At 41.8% G+C, this 14,046-nt stretch overlaps 2 protein-coding genes across 3 annotated transcripts; one reads left to right on the top strand and one right to left on the bottom strand.

Moving 5' to 3' along the window:
* Positions 1-3,294: 3,294 nt before the first annotated feature.
* On the top strand, positions 3,295-9,592 carry stx5a (syntaxin 5A). 2 transcript variants are annotated; one of them, XM_062393699.1, is made up of 12 exons: positions 3,295-3,409; positions 3,875-4,102; positions 5,008-5,078; positions 5,354-5,409; positions 5,518-5,588; positions 5,715-5,831; positions 6,134-6,190; positions 6,314-6,395; positions 7,395-7,481; positions 7,631-7,734; positions 7,839-7,960; positions 8,231-9,592. In XM_062393699.1, exons 2-12 carry the CDS (start codon positions 4,040-4,042, stop codon positions 8,388-8,390), a joined length of 990 nt encoding a protein of 329 aa, XP_062249683.1. In that variant the 5' UTR covers positions 3,295-3,409; positions 3,875-4,039; the 3' UTR covers positions 8,391-9,592. The 2 variants fall into 2 exon arrangements, with proteins under 2 accessions (XP_062249683.1, XP_062249684.1); XM_062393700.1 differs by lacking the exon at positions 7,395-7,481.
* A 340-nt stretch (positions 9,593-9,932) lies between these two features.
* zgc:162144 (RD3 domain-containing protein) lies at positions 9,933-12,649 on the bottom strand. The gene is made up of 3 exons (XM_062393701.1): positions 12,447-12,649; positions 11,851-12,158; positions 9,933-11,185 (listed from the first exon to the last, which is right to left on the bottom strand). The coding sequence occupies exons 1-3, from the start codon at positions 12,450-12,452 to the stop codon at positions 10,798-10,800; spliced, it is 702 nt and encodes a 233-aa protein (XP_062249685.1). The 5' UTR covers positions 12,453-12,649; the 3' UTR covers positions 9,933-10,797.
* Between the last annotated feature and the right edge of the window lie 1,397 nt (positions 12,650-14,046).

Raw genomic sequence — 14,046 nt, 5'->3', positions numbered from 1 at the left:
GGGTGATTATGTTAATAGCAGCATATTTCTGTCACAGTTTCAAATGTATGACCAACAGCATTATCAATGGTGCCTGATGACACACTGTATAGGCAGCAAGGTTAAGACCAATTAAATACCCACTTTGTGTGAGGGTTTAAGAAAGAGGAAAGGAGAGGGGAGACAAACAGGGGGAGAGGACAGGAAAGTAAAAAAGTAAGATAAAGGGAGAAGAGAGGAGAGGAGAGGGAAGTTGGGGAGAGATGAGTAAAAGAGAGGACATGAAAAGAGAGGAGAGGGGGAAAAAAAGAGAGGAGCTGATACTGCTGCCAACCTATCTGTCTGGAAGGGCATTATGCCAGTACTAAATATAGCTGCAAGATTAGGGAGACAGAGGAGGAGAGAAACAGAAGAGGACATAGTGACTCATGCATCATGTTTCCAAAAAGATGCCTTTACTCTAAAATCTGCTTTCTAAAGCTCTGAGCTTATCAGACATGTGTCACAATGCATAATGAATACTGGTTTGACAGAACCACTGACACTTTCCATCGGCTCTTTGACCATTTGTCCCCCGACTCATACATCACTTTGACCTCCTAGATTTCCAACTAGCAGCTCACGTCTCTCTCTTTGCTTGCCATCATCCATCCTTCTGCACCCCACGCTTTATCATCCGTCTCTGCCTCTGCCTGGCTCAGTCTTTGCACATGTACCAGGACTTCCTGTATTTTTCCACCTTGCTTTCTCTGCGTTCGCAGTCATGTTTTTCTAATGACCCCAGCCGTGGTTTCCTCCCTGCTTTTGTAGCAGCAGCTGTGTGTTGAAGCAGGTACTGTATGCTATCTGGTCTGCAAGAGTGTGTTGTTAGATGGTATCAGCACTCGTGTGTGTGTGTGTGTCTGTGGGTGAGAGAGGGATGAAATGAAAGAGTGAGACAGAAAGAGAGAGAGAGAGAGTTCAAAATGTGCAGGGTAAGGTTGTGTGTGTTTGCTGACAGGAAAGTGAATGTTTTTTAGGGTCTCTTGTGAACACAGAGAACTTTACTTTATTTTGCAGAACAAACAAGCAGCGTTATCTCCGACAGAAACATGGATCCACAGGCCTCGTCTGTCTCAGTCCACTGAAGGACGTCAACCTTGATGAAAGATTTACGCGCCGTTTTTACCACGTGGAAAAAAACAGCATCAGTGAAATCAGGCTTAGATTTCAAAGCAGTTAATAGGAGGTTTGATTGCCCTCATTTCGTGTGTTTAGTGGTGGACCAAACAGGCAATTGCAATTCTTACAGCCCTGCTTCCATCATGGCAAAAGATATGTACTAAATGAAAAATGTAATGTCAGTTATTGAAAGTGAAGAAATAATTCCAAGATACGCACCTAAATTGAATGGGTTCTCTCTTGGCACATATCCTTCCATCAAGGTTCAAAGAAATTCCATTCAGCAATTTTGTGTAATTTTGGATACAAACAAGGAAACCAACCAACGCACAAACATAACCTCAACAATTGGATGTGATGTGATGCCGAAAGCAAAATTAAACAGAGCAGGGCAATTTTCTACATCAGATGGAAACATCAAACAATGTGTGACAGTACATAGAGGAGTGAGATGTGTTAGGTGGCTTAAAGTGGAGTATAAAATGTGAAGTGGAGTGAAGATGAGTGGGTGAGGGGTGGTGCAGGCCATGGGGGCGAGAGAAAGGCTGGAGGAGGGGGTGTTTGTGGTTGTGGGTCTAGGAGGTAAACAGGTGAGGGCATAGCTGTGGTTTGACATGCTCGGTCCTGTCAGGTGTAGGATGCGGGTACCAGTAGGACAGAGAGGAGATCAGAGAACCTGCTGGATGTTATCTCCCCCCCCCCCCGCCCCATACCTTACTGTACCTGCAGGTCGACTCACCTGAGGCAGCAGCCAATCACAGTCTGCCTCTGTCTGCCTGCTCATTCCTCTGCTGCTCCCTCAAACTCAAAAGGTTTGTTTCTCCTGCATCTTGACATCAACAATCACTTGAGACTAAATTCAGGTTGGAGGGACCTAGTGGCTTGACTTTCTTATCATGATGATACTGTTCAGTATCTGTTGATAAAGAAGGTTTGATAACATAGAATGTTTAACCCAAATGTTTATAATCCACGTTAACAATGTGAATACAACCTGAGTCACCAACTGGCTCAAAATTTCATCTGAGACAAATGAATGTCCAAATACCAAACAATACACTGTTTGCATTTATTTGACTATATATCTGTATCACAGTTACTACTCTTGAACTCCACTATTGTAGTGGTAGTCAAATGTATGGAAAGCAGAGATCCAAAACATCATCACTACTGTGAATATAGTGTAGTAATATTGAGAGACATTATTGTCCAAATGTGAAGTGGTTTGTGTTAATTTAATTTAAAACCTATTTGTGAATATACATAACAAACTATGAGTTAAAAGGATAAGGGCATCTGAGCTTGGGCCTAATTCATTTGCTAATCCTGGGGTCTGCTTAGTCAAAGTGTCTTAATGTGATCAGTTTTGTGCACATATGTTGCATATCTTTCAACTGATGTTGTATCAAATGACCGTGACGAAAACCTGGCGCCAGACCAGACTGCACTTTGCATTCATTGTAGGGGCAACAAGGGGTTTAATGGGGCCCACCACCTTATCTCTGGCTGTGGGGCCTCATAGTGGGTTAATCCAGCCATGGACAGGACATGGTAAAATGCACCTTTATGGGAAATCACACAAACCATCCAATTTAGCTATTTGTATTGGAGTAATGGTTTGTTTCTTGATAATAGGATATGCACACATACACCTGGATCTTTACTTTCTTTACATCATCCACCACAATAGAAAATCAGTCCTGTGGAAAAGTTTAGCACCTCACAGATTCTTATCCATCACAGAATACCATTGGGGGGGAGGTGTCTGAGTGGTCCTGGCAGATGGTGTGGGCCCTAACAGAGCCCTGATCTTAACATCATGGAGTCAGTGTTCATGTGGAGAGACAGAAGAACAGAGGCACTTTATTTAAGACGTTTGAAACCACCTCCCTTAAAACAACACCTTGAGTGCAGCAAGAGAATTCGTTACACTGAATACTGAATTTATATATTCTTTTTTTCTCCACTTCACTTTATATTCACTTTGCTTCAATATTGTTAACTTATACTTACATTGAAACCTTTTCCACAGAACTGTCACATACAGTAAATAATAGTAAGTGTTAATGTTGACTACAGCGTGAACAGGCCACAGGGCGACATCTGGTGGCGGCGTTGTGCACCTGCATTTATTTTCCGCCCCGTCAAAGTAGACGTGGCAGTGACGTCACTACCGGAAATGACCCGGATCGGAACTTTAACTCCTGCGTTATTTAGTTTTCACCGGAAAAATCGGGAGCTCTCGAAATATGATCTAATATCGACTCAAGTAAGTCCCGTCTGTTGGTTTTTCTCGTCTTCCGAACTAAGCTCAACATAGCAGGCTAGGTTTAGGTCGAACAGAACGGTGGTTAGAGGAGAGAACGTACGCAAACCCCGGTTAGCTTTCTGGAGCTAACGTTAGCATGTGGCTAGCCGGTGAGGCCGCGATCAGCTGGGTCTTGCCGGGCGGCCTTCCCTCCTACACAGGACCCGTCCGCGCCGTCCCTGGATAATCATTCTTACCTAACAATGTGTATATTTAGCTCGGCCGTGGCTTTATTTACGAGTCGTGGGCGTCATCCCCTACGTGTCACCTGGCTGTTGTTGTTTAGCTCAGTCGGTGTGACGACAACTGTGAGCTAACGGTACCTGAACCCTTCAGATTCAAAACAAGTCTGTCTGTGAAACGGCGACAAGCGGTTATAACGGTGTTAAATCCTAAACGCTGTCATGCAACGCGCCTTGTTTTCAGACGGTGGGTCGCATGTGTCCGTGAAGAACACCGCCCCTTGGATGTGAGTTTGTCCACAGAGCCGGAGGTCTTCTTATCCACCCACCCTCACAGCGGAGGAGAACACCGACTCTCCCGGGCGGCTTGTGGTCTTCAGCGGGCAGGTGACGCTCTCCCGGCGGCAGGATGACGTGCCGTGACCGGACTGTTGAGTTCCAGTCAGCCTGTAAATCTCTCCAGGGCAGACAGGTATGTTGGGACAAAACAAAATTAAACATTAAAATTAAGACATTCTAAATGAAGGCCTCGGCTGCTTTTGGTTTTGGTTCCTTGTTCATGATCCCCTCCGGTTGGTTTCACTTAGGGTTAAGTTGTATAACACATTTAATGTCTTATGGGTGGATGCTTGTTTAACTTCTTTAGTTAATTTCTCAAGGCAAAAAAATATAAAATTAGATTATTTATAAACTACACAAGTGTGTTGACATTAACACGTCTTCAAAGTAGATTCTTGTTCCTGTTAAGGTGACGTGTATGGACTCCAAGACAAAAGCGTATAAGACACAGGCCCAGGGGCGTCTGTATGAAGTCATTGTTGATATTTAATGTTTGAAAGTCAAAGGACACTGTTGAAAGATGTTAAAGACAGACAGAATTATCCCAAAGGGCCACAAAATGATAGCAAGAGGTTTAGAAAGACCAGTTGATATGTTGAGCAAAACAACCCTTAGCATACTCTTATCTGCCAATTTAATATTAAGTTAAGCAAACATTGTCCATTTTTACTTCTATAGCCCTGGTAAGATGTCTATTATCCTCCAAAAACAACTGGCAACAAAATGATTATGATAAATGGCATTCAGCAATGCCAGTATACTGACCTTTTGTAGTTGAAAACCTGGTCACAATCGATTTAAAGGACACCTTTGGAGGATCTTAATCAGATATAGTAGTTTGTCATGTTAAATTGGCAGTATTGTCAAAGATCACACCCCTTTGATTATATTTACAAGATATCAGCACTAATTTTTCAGTGACAATTACGTTCACATAGTTTGACCAACAAACTAAAAGCACTTAGAATTGATTGTTGATCGCAGTTGCCTGTCGTACATACTCTTATGTCATACTGTACTTACTCCCTCCTTCTGCAGAATGGAATACAGCCAAGTAAACCAGCTCTCAGCGCTCTCAGGCAGCGCAGTGACTTCACAGTTATGGCCAAGTAAGTTCCCCACAGTCTTTTTTCTTTCATGAGTTTCAACAGCTCATTATTGTTTGTTCTTTTATGTTGATCTTGTGTGTACAGCTATTTGTATTTCACACATTCGCATCCTCCCCATGCTTATTGCATAATATTTGTTTGGCCTAGCTTATCTTATAGACTGTTAGCAGTGAGACACAGAAGAAGATTAAGTTGATATAATCATCTTATCTAACTCCTGGTAAGAATCCAAGCAAACATATTTCACAGCCACATTTCTGTTTGTTTCCTTGTAGGAGAATTGGGAAAGACCTCAGCAATACATTTGCCAAACTGGAAAAGCTCACTATCTGTAAGTGTTGCCTCTCTATTATTTTAGCATCTTTTAAGATTTTATAAAAAAATCTTGGCTTTGTTCGTGAGGTCTCTGATTGTGCATGTTGTCATTTTGATGTTTTAGTGGCAAAGAGAAAATCTCTATTTGATGACAAGGGGGTGGAGATTGAGGAGTTAACGTACATCATAAAACAAGTGAGTAAATTGTTAATATCCCATGAAATGTGTTTTTATAAATTTTATTATACATTATTTGTGAATAGAGCAGCTATCTACAATCCTGTAAATACATTTCTACATCTCCTCTGTTTATGTTTTTAGGACATCAACAGTCTAAATAAACAGATAGCACAACTGCAGGACTTGGTGAGGTCCCGCGGAGCTCCGGGTGGTCGGCATATCCAAACCCACTCTAACACTATAGTGGTGTCATTACAGGTATATTCAACAAGGTCTAATTCGCAATGAATTGTGTGTTTGCACTGGAACGATTTAGATTTTGGTTATCTTCCAAAAAATAACATGTAGAATATATCATTTTCTTCATTGTCCACCTTATGGTTTTCTTGACATTTTTGATAAAATCTGCTTTTGTTGATGCACAATGAAATAAAGTGTGGAATTAGTTTTGCAAAGATATTAGAAGAAATGTTGTTCACACAGTAGAGGTCTGTGACAAATGTTCACAGCTAAATGAGCTCTACTTTGTTTAACCTAACTTTCACTTCTTTTATCCACAGTCCAAACTGGCTTCAATGTCCAATGACTTCAAATCAGTCCTAGAAGTCAGAACAGAGGTGAGCCATACTTAACATTTTCTATACTTTATCATTCAAAGTCAGAAAACACGACAACATTTTGAATCAGACACAGTTATTCAACCTGTTCAATGTCTCCATCCTTCGTCTGTCTTCCTGCAGAACCTGAAGCAGCAGCGCACCAGGAGAGAGCAGTTCTCACAGCCTCCTGTCTCGTCCTCTCCTCTGATGGCCAACAACTTCAGTAAGTCCGTCCCACATCTTAGCTTCAGGCTTGTAGCATTAAAGTAATGGCAGCAACAGGTAAACAATGCATGCTGTTCTAGCCTCTTCAGGGAGTGTTCACTCTATGATATTAATGGTAGGCAAAGTTTGGTCTCAAATAACTGCCCTAAGAAAACAATTCTATCAGTCTCCAAATTTACAAGTTTCAGTTTTTCCTAAAAAATCCTTCATCTGATCAAGTAATTTATGAAAAACTGAGCTGGCAATTCCAACAAGTGTATTAGAGTATTCCAACAAGTGTATTAGAGTGAACACACCTTCATTTAAGCTTTGTTTTTGCTTTGAGGGAAAATTCAACATATCTGGCAAAATGTGAACTAAGGAGTAGCCAGGGAAATAATTAAACTGGCTTCTTACCAGAGACCCTCTAATTATCACTGGGAGCTTCCCGTGCAGGCATTTACACTGTCAGTGGAAAGTTCATATGCAGCCTGTAGTCTTCAGGTGTTACTGGCAAAATTTCAAGCAAAGTGTTTATTCTAAATACCTTGACAATTATAAAGACAAATAAACTCTTGAACATAACATTAGATCATAATTCTTAAAACAGTTGAGACTCACTTTAACATCCAGTGATTCTGACTTTTAAACCCACCATGGTTTATAAGCTTTTTCAAAAAAAGCTACCTAAATACCAATATATATATATAAAGATGTTTGAAACTCTCACTGTTGGCTAATGTTTCCTCATGGCATAGTTAAAACAAACATTATCAATTATTATTACCGTGATATAATGTTTTTCTTTGCACCTATACCTATTCCTTCATATTTTGAATTCGACGGTATCTACAATGGGCATATTGCTTGAAATTAATTCAGGTTGAACAGAAATTTGAGCTGCCAGTGTATTTTTTCAGAACAACCAGCTGTTGTAGTAGGGAACTGCTCGAAGTCCATGTGAATGATTTATACTGTATTTGGTCATCTATAATGCAAAAATTAAAAAATATTTTAGGGAGCCGCAAAAAAGGGGCCCAGGAGCCGCATGCAGCTCGTGAGCCGCGCAATGACTACCAGGGCTATACAACCTCAAATTTAAAAGGTATTTCCCTGGTCTGTTTGACTCTCCCAGTGGGTATAACTAGCTGCTGTATCTGCCCGCTGTTCTCACTGCTTTCCCCTCTACCATTTAGCATTTCCATCTGGTCCTATTGAAAATGTGTTTGTGTTTTGCTTGTTGTCTCCCTTCAGAGAGCTCAGTCCTGATGCAGGATGAGTCCCGGAGTCTGGGTGATGTGGCCATCAATATGGACTCTCAGGCCAATCCCTTGCAGCTCCAACTTATTGATGAGCAGGTAGAATAAAAACCTTCACCCAAAACTTGTACCAAATGGCAAAACCGTACATATGTTCCCTGACAAGGCCTCTTTTTGAAATCCTGCTCACTGTGTCATTGAAGGACTCGTACATCCAGAGCCGTGCAGACACCATGCAGAACATAGAGACCACCATTGTGGAACTGGGCTCTATATTCCAGCAGCTGGCACACATGGTCAAAGAGCAAGAGGAGACAATTCAGAGGTGAGATGGAAACAGATGGAGGATCAACGACGGAGGACTCTCAGAAACCTAGAACATAAAATACAAAAACGTTTGACAAGAAAGACTCAATCAGAAACAGAAAAAGAAAGTGCACTCTAGTATGTGAACACAAAGTATTGATTAGTAAATCATTGTCATTCAGTGCTTTAAAATGTAAGATTTAAAGAAAATAATTAAGCCGTAAAGTGATATGATTCTGTCTTAAGAGGCTCAGTTGGACTGATCCTTTTACCTGTCTTGTATTTACAGGATCGATGCAAACGTGGAGGACACTCAGCTGAACGTGGAGGGCGCCCACACAGAGATCCTCAAATACTTCCAGTCGGTCTCATCCAACCGTTGGCTGATGATCAAGATCTTTCTCGTCCTCGTTGTGTTCTTCATCATCTTTGTCGTCTTCTTTGCCTAAAGAAGGGAGGACCGGCTAAAGGACGGGGGAAGCGGACGTTAAAACTAAAGCTGGACTAAGACAAAACATCCAGACTTAAAATTTGAAGGACAGGCTCCTCTGTCAAAGTGACGGCTTGATGGAGGCTTGGGATCCACTCAGATTAATACAGACTTGTCGGTTATTCCCAAGCCCCAGACTCTATTTTAATTCAAAGATTCAGTGAAGAAAGAAGATGATGAACTCTGTCCAAACAAAAAAGAATTAATCATCTAAAATCCTTGCTTTGTATAGAGAGAGCGGAAAACTGCCCTTCTACTTTGACCAACTTCTCATAAACATTTAATCCAAATGGCTATAATTTAATGGTTTGATTCTGCAAACTGTCTTTTTAATTTAGATTTTTTTTTCTTGTCTTCCCTTTCCACATTTCACCCGTTATCATTATTATTCCAAAGCCAAACCACAGAACTGGACTTTGTCCTCAGATTCTTTTGCTTCTTACTTTACCGGCTTTTTATTGAAGAGAATGACTGTCTCATTTATCAGTGATTTTTCCCTTAACACCATTCAGTTATGATGAGGAATATTTTTAATCCTTTTCCCTTTTGTTTTTCTTTCAATATCTTTTTTGCCAAACAAATACTCTGAATGAACTGTGCGCAATACGAAGACATTCTCTGTGGGCTGGCATTTCGTCTCCTGAAGGCACAAGGAGGCAGTTAGAGACAGTTAATGAAGGGGACTTTGTTAGTTTCATCCAGGAACGAGCTGTATGACATGTTAAGCTTTGTAAGAAAACTGTTTTAAATTAAACTGGTTGCAGCCGTGAAGCATGTTGAATTGTTGGAAAAGTGTTTACTTCCACATTTGGAGCAGCAGGAAGACTACAGCCTACGAGTGTCTGAACGGGACCCGGGTTTGACATCAGTGCGTCTTGACGGGGTTGCGCTTGTTTTGACAGCCCGCTAATGAAGTGACTCGTTCAGCCAGATTCCCTGAAGTGTCTGGTTGAATATCACTGTTGTAGTTGCTTCTCTTCTTTATCTAATGTACAGGCAGTATTTGAAATGACCACAGGTTTTTAAGAAGAAAAAAAACATCCTTCCTATTTTTCCTCTTGTTTTTTTTTTTTAGCCAAATGCCTTGACTTCAGTGTAAATAGTGATAATGATGTATTGATAAGAAGTGCATACTAATAAAAGAATAATGGGGTGCTGGCATTTTGGATGAGATTTTCTTGAGATAATAGGATTAGTCAGCAGGGATATTATTAGCCATGCTGAGACTCACCGACAGAGACGGGCTAAATCGGGCCACGCTGCAGTTTATATTCCCAATATTTACCTCACAGTTGTAGGGGTTTTACTTTTCCTTCCTTTCAATTATTACGGTAAATATTTTTACCTTGTCAGTCACAAATGGCCAAACATCCATTATCATTTGTCCATTTAGTGTAAACCTAACGTTGACTTGTGGCCAAAATTATATTCAGTCTAAAATGTTTCTCAATTTTACATTTAATCCCAAAAATCCCAGTAGCATTTGTGAAAAAACAAGTATTTTAATCACATATGTTTATTTCTTCGAATACATTTCATATACACAATAAAAAACAATATTTCAAATGACTGACATGATGAGGATTTGATTAATGGATACACTATGTGAGCACCTGCTAACTGAACAGTTGAATTAGCCACAGGAATGGCCTGAGCTGAACTTCCCCGCTCTCTACGCTGCCAGCTGTTCTGTTGTTTGGCAAGCATCAGTCATACGGTTTTAGAGATACCTGAAGCATGTGAATGTTAATCAGTCAGGAGATCCTACTCAAGAAAATTCAATGCAGCACATTTTAGTTTTTAATCTACATTAGCGTCTCACCTCTACAGATGGCCGCGTCCTTCAGTCTCTGATACAGACTGAAACATCTGAACAACTACTAGAGAGAATATCGTGAGATGTAAGCCTGGTAACCCTTGTCCACTGACCATTAATGCCGCTGACTCTGGTGAACCTTCTAAAAATCTCCTTCAGCGCCACCATGAGGTTCACATTTGTATTTCTATTGGATGCTCATAAAATCTGGGACATACATCAGTCAAACAAAACAAAATGTTAACCACTCTTCTTTCACATGTCGAAACGAGAACAATGATGCCTCTTGTGATGGACTAAAGTTCATCAGCTAATGGACAGTGTACCTTAAGCTAGAGACATCTTTTTTTGGCCTCTTCTCTCCAGGTTGGACAGGTTAGAGGAAATCTAGCAAATATTTTCATTTCTATCCTGTCACCCCTTCCCCCTGATTTATGTTGGCCTTCTGTAACCCAGGCTCACTTTCTCTCCCCTCCAAAACACCTCCACGGGTGCCCCCCCCCCCTTTCTAACACCCCTTCTGGATTGACCTGACTCTCCCTCCTTCCTCTCACCCCTGGGCACTTTGCTCAATAGGGGTAATCTCTGGCATGCTCCTGCTCCTTCCTTTTCTTGCCCTGGCCCTGATGGCCTCCTCCTCTGCTCCATCACCCTCCTCCTCTTCCTCCTCCTCCTCGTCATACCAGTCCACCTGCTGCTGCAGGTTCCCCCTGGAGCCACTCATGCCGCTGCCCTTGAAGAAGTGCCCCGTGCGAAACTTTGTGCGGAAATTTACAAAGGAGAGGCTCCTGCTGCGCCGCTGCTTCTCGAACACGGTGTCCTGCTCCTGAATGTATTCATTTCCGTTCATCTCGTCCACGCAGTCGCGCAGTACCGAGCGAAACAGCCGGGCCACCTCATGAACCTCGGGCTCCATCTGCAACACCATCCTCCTGAACCTGTAGCAGGAGGAATAAGGAATGGTGATGATCAGGACCAGCAGGATCATTCAACACATACACTTGTAGAGCTTTAGAATCACCTCAAAACACGACCCAAACAAGGTCAGAATAGCATAATGATGACACGGACAGATATGTAGAGCCTAAAGGGCATGTTTTAAAGGGGTCCAATAATCCCCAACTACGCCCCTGGTAGGATATGAGCCCTCATTATACTTAAGTAAATTTACCATCACAGAAGGTAATGAAAACAAGCAACTACTTTAAAGTCTGGTTCCTGTGAATTTGGTGCATTTGCCAATCGTTCTCAAGGCCTCTCCTCTCAGCTCGGGGCCCCGGGCAATTGCCTGCTTCATCTTCGGTGTTGTTACGCCCCTGAATACGGGCATGTCATTTGTAAGATGCTCTGCATGTAGTATTATCTCTTAGGAAACAATAAGTTATTACAGTATCAGCTGACTTCCTGAGTTAAAATGAAACCCTGCAGCTCTCTCCTCATCTTCATCTTCTTCATCCTGTGTTCCCTCCTGCCCGTCTTTCTCTTTCAGTCTCTGTGATTGTCTTTGGCTCTCCTTCTCTTAGTACTTTGTATCTTTCTACATGTACACATCTTCTTGTCACATCTTTCTCTCTCTCTTATTCGACTATGTCTTCTTCCTCACCTGACGATCAAAGGGCCACACTGTGCCGGAAGGATCTTGGCACAGAGCTCCTGCAGCTCCAGCAGGTCGTTGGGGGTCAGCTCATAGGGCTGTGGGGTGGGGGTGTTGGCCAGCCAGCTGTAGTCGGCTGTGGAGGAGGAGCTGCGACGGCGGCGGAGGCCCTCGGTCATCCTCTCTAAACGGATGCGCTCGGTGCGTTTCACAATGGCCCCCAGTTCCAACATCAGAGTATTGGTTACAAGCTCCTCAGCTGTGCGTTGGCCAGGGACCTTGGGCTCCAGGGAGAAAACCGCGGACCAAGGAAACATCTGGGGAAGAAGGACAGGGTTGGTAGAGGGTTATGTTACCTTAGGCACAAATATGTTGTGTTACTGAATTATATTGTTAAATAAATATCATTTGGAGACCATTGAATGTATATTTCAGATCCAAAAACGTATCGTAAATTAATTCGAGGTTTCATATGCGAACAGAAACCTCTGATAAACTTTACAACTTCCACGGCAGGTTAATTTCATCTGTTACGACCACAAACAGTTCACTGGTCAGTACAGATCACCGTTCACCTGTTCAAATAAGAGGGATCATTGTCTTACCTTCATGAAACTGAATTCACAAAACTGTGGTTTATTCTTGTCTGACAGAAATCCACCTGTCTCTTGGTAAAGCCTCTGTTAGTAGCCAAATGAGCAACAGACCTCCATGAGCATGAGACAATCCAAAAGCAACCTGACTGCCTGGCTACCTTTGATGGTCCCTGGCAGACAGTGCGTGTACTGAGTGTCTGTGTGAGTTTGGGATTGAGAATAAATGTAATCCTGTACTAATAAAGAGTGAGTGACGGGATGAGCTTATCTCATAGCATGAGCATACCCTGCTGTGAGGAGTGTGTATGTATGTATGCGCGTGTGTGTGTGTGTGTGTGTGTGTGTGTGTGTGTGTGTGTGTGAAATTCATGGGGGGTGGGTTACATAATGACATAATGCATGGATAATAAAGCTGTTTGTGTTTCTTTTAAACACTTAACTTTCTTTTGCATGTGTTTTCCAGGTTCACCTTCTTTATTATAAGTCTGTTAAAGCCATAAAGTTTTCAAGCTATTCAGCTCATACTTACTTGCTCAAAGATTCCTCACAGTGGGCCTTCATTAAAGTTTAACCAGTGTGCTTTCTGGTATCAGCCTGTTGGGCTACTGCTATCACACCCAGCTCAGTCCTTTGAAATAACATACTGAAAAAATGCTCTGCAAACGACAATCCTTCATGTACACCTATAATCATCAAACTGTTATGGTCAAGCAAAATATTACACAACCACCCAAATAATCCCTTGTTCTCACACTTAAAAACCTCTCAGGTGTTAGCAGTGTGTTTCCTATGCATATGGTATATGTTTGCACATGGTATCGTATGCAGAGTGACCACAGACTAGTTCCTGGGTTTCCGCACCACTCAGCACTGAGCAACCAAATCCCAGATTACGACCAAATCCAGAGGCTACCTGGAAAATGATTATAATCTAATTACAGTTGCCTACAGTAGGTGCTGTTACTGCTGTAATGGGAACGGCTGTGCGGGACTGTGACATTTAACCAGGGTTGTTTGACTGGAGTAGTTTTACTTTGATTTAAAATACTAAGACACAACATGGCTGGTGCTGCATGTAACCATGTACAATAAAGCCTCAAGGACTCCTTCTGCTTTTTCCTCCAACATCAGACCCCCAATTTAACACCAGTCAAACACACAGTCACAAAGTGTCAGAGTGAATATGATTACATGTCCAAAGCTTCCCTCACCATATAATTCAAGTAACAAGGTGCAGAGGAGCCATCTTTTTAAGGCTTTAGAATGAGACGCACTCTGATCTAATCAACTTTAGAGTAATAGAAAGCTTTTTCTATGGTTCTGCTGCACGACCACAAAACTCTTAGACTGACACAGATGTCTGCTTGTGCACCTGTAAGAAGCAGTGAAATATAACTAAACACATTTAGTATTAAGTATTGTATTAAGTAACATTTTGAGGTACTTGTGCAATCAATCAAAAATATTTCATATTCACTTACTTTGGACTCCATTACATTTCATCTACCAATTATCTCTTGAAAATGTTGTATTTTACATCACATTATTAATGTATCGGCGTCCATGTGTTAGTGTCATTTACCCAGCTCAGTTATGATGGAGAAGTTTG

The sequence above is a fragment of the Platichthys flesus genome, chromosome 8 (assembly GCF_949316205.1).
Source record: "Platichthys flesus chromosome 8, fPlaFle2.1, whole genome shotgun sequence".
In the NCBI taxonomy this organism is placed as follows: Eukaryota; Metazoa; Chordata; class Actinopteri; order Pleuronectiformes; family Pleuronectidae; genus Platichthys; species Platichthys flesus.
This window is presented reverse-complemented; position numbering and strand designations above follow the sequence as displayed.